Source organism: Lepus europaeus, chromosome 10, assembly GCF_033115175.1.
Source record: "Lepus europaeus isolate LE1 chromosome 10, mLepTim1.pri, whole genome shotgun sequence".
Classification (NCBI taxonomy): Eukaryota; Metazoa; Chordata; class Mammalia; order Lagomorpha; family Leporidae; genus Lepus; species Lepus europaeus.
The window spans coordinates 267,699-276,400 of NC_084836.1; the positions used below are offsets into that span (position 1 = coordinate 267,699).

The window sequence follows — 8,702 nt, forward strand, 5'->3', positions numbered from 1 at the left end:
GTGACACACACCACACACGACACACACCACACACGACACACATACCACACACGACACACACCACATGCGACACATACCACACACGACATACACCACACACATACCACACACCACACACGACACACACCACACGTGACACATACACCACACACGACACATACCACATATGACACATACACCACACATGACACACCACACATACACCACACACAGCACACAACACATACACCACACAAGACACACCACACATACACCACACACAGCACACAACACATAACACCACACACGACACACACCACACATACACCACACACATGACACACACCACACCATACATACCACACACACACCACACATGCCACACATTACATGGCACACACTGCACCACACACACACACACATCACACACCACACACACCCAGACCACACACAGCACACAAACACTCGTGACACATGATACATATCACACATAGCACACACACACCACACATACACCCATACACCACACATACATACTCGTGACACACATCACACATACCACACACACACTCGTGACATACGATACGTATCACACACTCACACCACCCATACACCACACATACATACTCGTGACACACATCACACATACCACACACACACTCGTGACATGCGATACGTATCACACATAGCACACACACACCACACATACATACTCGTGACACACATCACACATACCACACACACACTCGTGACATACGATACGTATCACACATAGCACACACACACCACACACACACCACACATACATACTTGTGACACACATCACACATACCACACACACACTCGTGACATACGATACGTATCACACACACTCACACCACACCGAGCCCAGAGGATGTGGTGACTGTTTAAAAGGGACGAGGTCAGTTGTCCCCACCCCCCACCCCCCACGCTGGAGCTGGGCAGTTGCCAAGGTGCTCACACCAGGCAGGGCCCTCCCCCAGGCCGCCCCGGCCCCACTGAAGAGTCAGGCACGGCAGAACTTCACGTCTTTATTGTCACCAGGCACCAGTGGCCATGAGGGTGGGACGGGCGGGTCCAGGGCCTCTCCGGAGGCCGAGGTGGATCCTCCCTGTGCTGGGCCTCACTGGGCTCCCCAGGACACCCCACCGGGCCTGTGGGCTGGCTCAGAGGGGCAGGCTGGTCACCAGCACAGGACGCCGGGGCAGTACTTGTCAATGAGCCCCTGGTAGTACGGGCGCAGCTTGTCCACGTCGGGCAGGTCCGGGCACTTCGTGTACAGGTCGAACTTGCTATAGCAGGGAGGGGCAGAGAGATCATGAGGGCCCCGCCCCGGCCGCCAGCCGCTGTCCTCCCCCCAGCCCCCCACAGGCCTGGGCTTACTTGAACTCCTGCACCCAGGGCAGCATGTCCAGGTCCCGCTGGCTACACAGGTGCCGGTAGTCGCCACCGGTGTGCCATGGGTAGAAGGAGTGAAACCGGATCATGTAGAAGGCCTGCGGAGAGGGCCACACCCAGCATGCTCCCTGCCTGGCGGGGACTGGCCTGGGCGGGGCTCCCAGGCCTGCCCCTCCCCCACCTACCTCCTCGGGCAGGGAGAACTTGTTGAACCTCATCATCTGGTACATGTACTCTGCGGGCGGGGGCGGGGGCCTCAGCTGCAGGCTTGCAGCAGGCAGCCTTCCCGTCCCCACCCCCCAGGCAGCCCCATCCCAGGCGCCCTCCCCACCCGCCTCAAGCCCCTCCCGCCCCCACCCCCAGGCGGCCCCTTCCCTGCCCGCCATGCGCCTCACCATCGTGGCCCCAGGACATGAGGACGTTCTCCAACCCGCAGTGTGGCTGGTACATGCCCAGCTCTGTGCTGCAGAGAGAGCCCAGAGTGAGGGGCTGCTGTGGGCCGGGGGAGGGGAGGGCTGGCCTGGGGCAGGGGGGAGGGCAGCACCTGTACTGGGGATGCTGCAGGTCAGGGTTGTCCTGGAAAGTGGAATCACGGAAAACCACAGAGGCCTGGGGTCGGCAGCCGACGGGGAAGGTGTCTCCAACGACCGCCCACTGCAGGGCAAAGGCAGGGTGGGTAGGGGCCCCCCACATGAATGTCCCCCCCTTCCCTAGCTTCCCTGGCTCTCACCTGGGGCTCCCCCCACAGAGCCAAGACCTTCCCGAGGTCATGCAGGAGCCCAACAAGATGGAACCAGTCTAGGAGGGAGGCACACAGGGCAGGACAGACAGGCTGGGGGCTGAGAGCCAGGATGGCCCCGGGCTGCCGGGGTGCCCCTCCTGCGCCCCAGCCCCACCACGCAGCGGGCTCAGCGCACCCTTGTCGGGGTGCGCCCTGCGGATGCCCTCTGCCGTCTGAAAGGCGTGGAAGGAATTGGGGAAGTCCACGTCGGGGTCCGACTCGTCGACCAGCGCGTCCAGTGCGTCCACAGCCTCCAGGACGGTCATCTTCTTATAGGAGAAGCTGCCGAACTGGGCGTGCTGGGTGGCAGGGCGGGCCGAGTCAGCTCAGTGCCCGTCCCGGCTGGGGGCTGGGGCTGGGGCTGGGGCTGGGCCGAGGGCGGCGCTGACCTTCCTCCTGACGAAGTCCACCGTCTGCTGTGAGTGCATGAGCTTGTAGGTGTTGAAGACGCGGTCCAGGAGGGGGCCCGACTGCAAGCCAGACGGTCAGCAGAGGCCGTGCGCCTCGCGCGGCCGCCCCTCCCCCAGGCCGGGTCCCAGAGGTGGGAGCAGAGCCTCCCCCCAGGGCCGGGAGCACCGGGCCAGGTCCTCACCGTGTAGTTTCGGAAGCTGCTCTTGTCTTTGGCTGTCTCTGGGTCTGCATCAGGTCGGTAGGTCAGGGAAGGGTCTGGGCCCTGGGCGCATGGGGGATTTGATCCATGTCACTGTCAGGCCATCCCCACAGGGCTGGAGACACTGAGCCTGGGACCTGCTCAAGGCTGCTAGCGGGCACCTGAGGACACGGCCTCTCCCACGCCGTCAGCTGGGCCTGCACCAGCCTGGGCCACCTGGTGTGCTCACCAGCCAGGCAGATGTGGAGCAGGTGCGTGTGCCCAACACCAGGGATGCCGTGAGGGCTAGCAACCACCCCGCTCCACCTCCTCACACACGCGGGAGACCCGAGTCCGCGGGGAGCCGGGGCCTGCTGACCCTGCTGCAGTTGGACCAGCAGGAAGAGGCCTGGGTGGGCAGGGGCTGCTGCCTTCTCCCCCAGGGAAGAGCTGGCCGGCAGGGAAGGGGGCAGTGGGGCCACCTTCCCAGCAGGTCTGCAGTACTCACCGCAGCTACCTTCATCCTGAGGTCAGTGAATCTCAGGTGGGCCAGAATCCCGTGGGCTCAGGTGCCCCTATATATGTCCACAGGTTACATAAGTGACCAGACACCACCTAGCCCCTTGGCCTTGGCCCTTGGTAATGAGTGACCATCCGCCCCCCTCCTGGCCACGGCGAGTTAATGTGTCAGCACAGGCAAAGCCTCAGCCCCCTTGCCCTGACCTCAGCCTCCCTGACCCCAGAGGAACTGACCTGCTTCTCGGTCCGGGCACTGCTCCACAACCCCCCACCTGTCCCTGGCCTTTAAACACCTCTGCCACCACCTCAGGCGGCCCCTCCCAACAGGTGGTACAGACCCTGGACCCCGCCCCTCTGCCCCCACCCCGGGTCTCTGGGAGTGAAAGCTTGGGCTCCAGGCACTATGGCTCTGGGTGGGGCAGGGGCTTCTTAAGGAAAAACTAACTCTTTTAAAACTGTTAAAATGGCATGGAAATCTTTATTCAAGATGGCACACTAGGACAGAGGGATAGGGCCCAAGCCCCAAACCACCAAGGGGGCTGGGGAGCCACTGCCGGAGAGCAGAGTGGAGGATCCTTGCAGGTGTGACGAAGCAGGTTGAGGGCTGCAGGCAGCAGCTCTCAGAAGTCAGGGGTGGGAGATGAGGAATTCCATCAGATATGGAGGGTGGGGGAGGCCGGTGAGCTGACCGGATTCTTGCTAACCCAGTGCTAGGCAAGGCGGGGCCAAGGTCAAGTCCGGAGGAGACTGGGCTCGGGCAGTCTGTTTGGTCAGGGACAGACACCGGTGCGGCCAATGCCGTGAGCTGCCTGTGACTGTCCACGCAGAGGGAGTTCAGGCCCCCGGAGGCTTTGGCGGGCCTCGTGGGGCTGGGATGCGGGGAGCTCAGCAGGGCTGTGGGGGCATCAGGTGACTTCACACCGCTGCTGGCTGTGGGTGGTGGCAGGAAACCTCCTGACACTGCCCAGATGTTGGAGGGCAACAGAAGAGCCACAAGGCGGGGGCCACGGGGCAGGTGTGGGGGGGACTGGTGCAGGGGGCAAAGTCTGTGCTTCAGTCCCCCAGGGCGCAGGGCCCACTCGAGAAGAGGGCTGTGGGGACGGCAGCAGGTATCCCTGGCAGAGGAAACAACACCCAGGCCAGGCGGGCGCGGGGATGGACCTTGCCCCTGCCCCAGGAGCTGAGTTGTGAAAACTGAACTCCTCTCACCGGCTTGCCCCAGGCCCCTCCTCTGCCTCGTTCTCTTTCCCTGCTCGGTCCTCACCGCCACGTGGGCATCACCCCTGATTCAGGCCCAGGCCGCTGGCCCCTCCCCCAGTCTCATAGCCAGGGCTGCAGACACAGCTCCTGTGCGTGAGGGCCTTGGTGGCTCATGCACCCTTCCTCCAGGCGGCCTCCCTCAACCACCTGCTGCTGCTTCTTCGTCTGCCTCCCCGGGCACGGAGGTTTCAGCCTGATCCCCTGAGTGCCAGGAGCCCCCAAAGAAGGCACCAGCCCGGGGCCCAGGCACCCTCCCAGGTGGTGGGCACAGGTCTGCCCTCCTGCTCTGTCTCTGGGGGGGTGGCTAATTGACAGCGGCAAATGCTGGTGGCTGGAGTGCCGTGCGTGTTTCTAATGGACAGAAACTACCATTTCCGCACCTCCGGGCTCTGCCGGTCAGGACTGCATCGAAGCGTGGGTGACAGGACACGTGTGAAGGCCCAGCCCCAGGTGGACACGCAGGACCCTGCACACACCAGCTATGGCTCTTGTTCTCCTTGTCATTTTGAGGCTACTTTCTCCTCCCTGGGCTCTTAGTGGTACAGAGAAGCAAGCCTTCCCAGCCTGCCGCTGTCCCCAGGCCTGGTCCCGTGAGGCCCCTGTACTTGGGGGGGGGGGGTCCTGGGAGCTCTTGCTTGGCTGTGCTTGCCTCCCTGGAGGTGGGGGGTGGTTCCTTAGTTGCCCTGGGTAGGAAGAAGGGAGCATCCTTGCTCTGCCCTAGAATGGCCCCTATGGCCCTATTCCCTGGCTGCCCACAACTGGGGTGGGGTAACCATGGCCAGCTGGCCTGGGTTCCAGGATTGCCAATTGGAGCTGCCAAGGCTCCTTTGTGACCTGTCCCTACTCAGCTGATCCTGGAGTCACAGCATCACAGGGCACTGGGAAGGAAAGGATCGGGCACAGGCGTGTCCCAGTGGGAAGGGGCTCAGCGTCACACACACCCCCGCCTTTGCTCAGAGGTGACCCCATGGGTTTGGAACCCGGGTGATTGCTCCCTGATGTTGGCCAAACCTCTCCCCTCAGAGGCCCTTCTCGGCGGTCGATGCTGCCCACCACCTCTGCCTGTGACGACTCCCTGAGTGTGCATACCCATGGTGTACACAGGTCTTAGGTGTGCAGACCCAACGTGAAGACCCTCCTGGGTCTACATACACCCATGACTCTCTGTGTCCATGGCCACTCAGGCCCTGTTGTCTGCAGGAGCTCCAGGGGCCCCGGCCGGGGCTGTGGGGTTAGCTGCACCTCTGGAATCCAGGCACAGCTCCCCTGCCCAGAAGGGACAGGCAGGGGTGTGGTCCTGTCCCACCTCAGCCATAGCTGTGGGGGCTGCTGGGGTCGATGGGAGCGGAGTCCTGGCGGCCCGCCGGCCTCACGAGCTGCCAAAGCCGGTGGCTGAGGTTCTGCACTTGGCAGGTACCCAGCACACAGCCCACCCGCAGGAGCTGGGCTTGGGTCCTGCGGGGGCCGGGGTGTCTCTGGCCGCTGTTCCGGAGACGCTGGCCCATCGCGGGGGCCTGGCTGGCCTTCCTGTTTGGCTGAGGAACCTGACGGGGTTTCCAGACCACTGCCCAGGGTGCAGGGTGTCGGGGCTGCAGACTCCCGGAAGGGGTCCGGGCCGGGGGCTCTCTGCAGAGGCAACGGAGGACATGAACCTGACAGCTGAGCCCTTCAGAATCCCCTCACCCCCACCCCGGGGCAGGAGTCACTGGCATGGGAAGTCCACAACTTCCCCAACAGCCTGGTGTGTGGCCAGGGGAAGCCCACAGCCCCTTCTGAACACAGAGTCATCTTGTGGCCCAGGTCACATGTCCCATCAACAGCACCTCCCCGGGGCAAAGGGCACCCTGGGCACCAGGGCCAGAACTGGGGGTGATGCCCCGCAGCCCCTCTCTCCCTTGGGAGAGACAGGCCTGAGGAGCCCCCCGCAGGCGTCCCCATCACAGGGTGTGGATACCCGCCCTGGGAGGCAGGCAGAGAAAGAGGCCTCTAGGGTTGCACTGGTCCTCAGTTTGGGAGGAGGGGGTGGGGCTGGAGATGAGGAGGTGAGGGAGGGGACAGTGCATCCCGTGGTACCCTGGTTGCCCATGAGGGACAGGGATCGGGGTTGGTCTGAGACCCGTCGTCCTGCTCACCTGGGCCGAAGGGGCCGCGGGCCCTGGACCGGGCCGCCGGACAGCGCACCGGGCAGCTGCAGGTACACGAGGCTGACGCAACCCAGGATGACAGCCAGGAGCCGGGCCATGGCACCCACGCTGAGCAGAGAGAGCCGCGGACTGCCTGCCTGGTTGGGGGCTGCCTGGGCCTCCGGCCAGCCCCCAAGTCCGCACGGTGGGGCCCCTGCTGCCTGGGGGCGCCGGGCAAGTTGGGTTCCTGCCAGCTGACGGGCGCGCGGGCCTCCGGAGGGGAGCGGGCCGACTGGTCCGGGTTCCGTCGGCAGGTGGCGGGCCGAGCAGGTTGGGGAAGTCTTAGTCAGCCAGAGGCCTTGGGTGCTGCCGGGACCCAGCGTCAGCCCTGGCGGCGCCCCTAGAGCTAAATAGCCTCTCCTGCAGGGGCGGAGCTGGCGTGCCGGCAGGGCGGGGCAGGGCGGGTGGTGGGGGTGGGGGTGGCTGGCACCCAACGGACACGACCTCGCCCGGGACCCTTGCGCCTTCAAGGAGAAGGCGCGGGACAGCAGCGCTGGGCAACCGCGCGGGAACCCCAGGCTGCCACGCCCTGCCAGGGCTCGGGTCGCTGCACAGTCCCGGAGCCTGGGGAGTCATGGCTGGGCTCTCCAGCCAGAGGGTGGGCGCCAGGGAGCGCTGGCTCAGGATCCCACGTGGAACAGACTGCGGAGGGTCTGTCGGGTCCCAGGGAGGCCGTTCCCAGGTGGCCCTTTTCCTAGAACCTCGTTTTGTAAGAAATCCAAACCTAGGTGCCAGGCAAGACCCCTGCACAGTGCCCACTGTGGGGCCAGGTCCTGCTTCCCTGCGCCTCACACACAAGCACGTTGAATGGAAAGCAGACCTGGCCCAGCTCCATAGCTGCTGTCCTGTGATTGATTTAACCAATCCTTTATCAATGGCCACGAGAACCCTCCCGCGGTCTCCACTGGACAGTGATGGTGCTAACCTGTTCTCCACAAACCTGGTGCCCACCACTGTCCACAGAGGAAGGCCTTGGCAGCTCTCGGCTTCTTTGTCCATCTGAGAGGCAGCCATGATCTCATCCACCCCCTACCAGAGATTTCTCCGATTACCTGCCCCTCCTCACACCCCCTGTGGCCGCTCTCTGTCCTCCTGCTGAGCACACCATGGGCACTCAGTAAACATTTGCTGGATGATTAAGTTCATGAGTGTTGAGCCTGGCCTACCTCTGAGAAGGGTGGGGGGCTTCAGCAGACAGTCACCGGCTTGTCCATTTCTACCAGCCAGGCCTGAGAGGGGTCCTGTGTTTGCGTTAGAAAGGTACGATGGTGGCCAGGAGCACGGGCATGGGGAGTCCAGCAGGAGCGGGGCCCATGGGGACATGGGGGACAGGGTGCTGCACACACGGGCTCCTGGCTCCCGGCACGGCCTTTCTGCCTGAGCTGCTGAGTCCGAGCCGCCCGTGGGTCACCCACACGGAGGTGTCGGCTCAGCCTTCTGCGTTGTGAGCGAGGGCTGAGACAGGGCAGGATTTCAGAGGTGGTCGGGCCCTGGCAGGTGGAGGGACAGCGTCCACAGAGCAGGCAGAGGGAAGAAGGTGGTGTAGGGAGGTGTGGGCAGAGGGCCGAGGCGGGCACTCGTCCTGCAGTGTCATCTTCCACACTGTGGAAGCACCATCGTTCCAGACACAAACACGGTTTGTCCACCTTGCCAGTAAGGACGTTTTAATCTGGGACAGGTGGTGGTAGGTCTGGGGGTGGGCGGGCCAGAAGCCCACTGCCTTCTTTCTTTCAGACCCTGGGACGACTGAACAATCACTACCTCCATCAGTCCGTGGTCCCATTGCCCAGAGCCCACGGTTGACAGGGCTGGGGGGGGGGGTGGTCCTCTGACCCTCAGGCATCAGCCTGGCTGCCTCTCCCCACTGGCGAGCCCACAGAAGTGTCCCCACGCTCTTCAAGGGGAGACCCTGGGCCTCTGTTCTTCCTCAGTTGGAGGAGCTGCCCCTGGGGTGTGATGGGGGGGCTGCCCT

General features: G+C 63.6%; 2 protein-coding genes across 2 annotated transcripts; both read right to left on the reverse strand.

Annotated features, from left to right (window-relative positions):
- Positions 1–1,068: 1,068 nt before the first annotated feature.
- MIOX (myo-inositol oxygenase) lies at positions 1,069–3,322 on the reverse strand. The gene is made up of 10 exons (XM_062201895.1): positions 3,277–3,322; positions 2,772–2,852; positions 2,569–2,649; positions 2,316–2,478; positions 2,129–2,196; positions 1,943–2,052; positions 1,794–1,861; positions 1,584–1,633; positions 1,384–1,496; positions 1,069–1,292 (listed from the first exon to the last, which is right to left on the reverse strand). Exons 1-10 carry the CDS (start codon positions 3,289–3,291, stop codon positions 1,184–1,186), a joined length of 858 nt encoding a protein of 285 aa, XP_062057879.1. The 5' UTR covers positions 3,292–3,322; the 3' UTR covers positions 1,069–1,183.
- Positions 3,323–3,758: 436 nt separating this feature from the next.
- Positions 3,759–6,855, reverse strand: ADM2 (adrenomedullin 2). Its single transcript, XM_062201896.1, has 2 exons — positions 6,680–6,855; positions 3,759–6,173 (listed from the first exon to the last, which is right to left on the reverse strand). Exons 1-2 carry the CDS (start codon positions 6,787–6,789, stop codon positions 5,855–5,857), a joined length of 429 nt encoding a protein of 142 aa, XP_062057880.1. The 5' UTR covers positions 6,790–6,855; the 3' UTR covers positions 3,759–5,854.
- Positions 6,856–8,702: the final 1,847 nt, after the last annotated feature.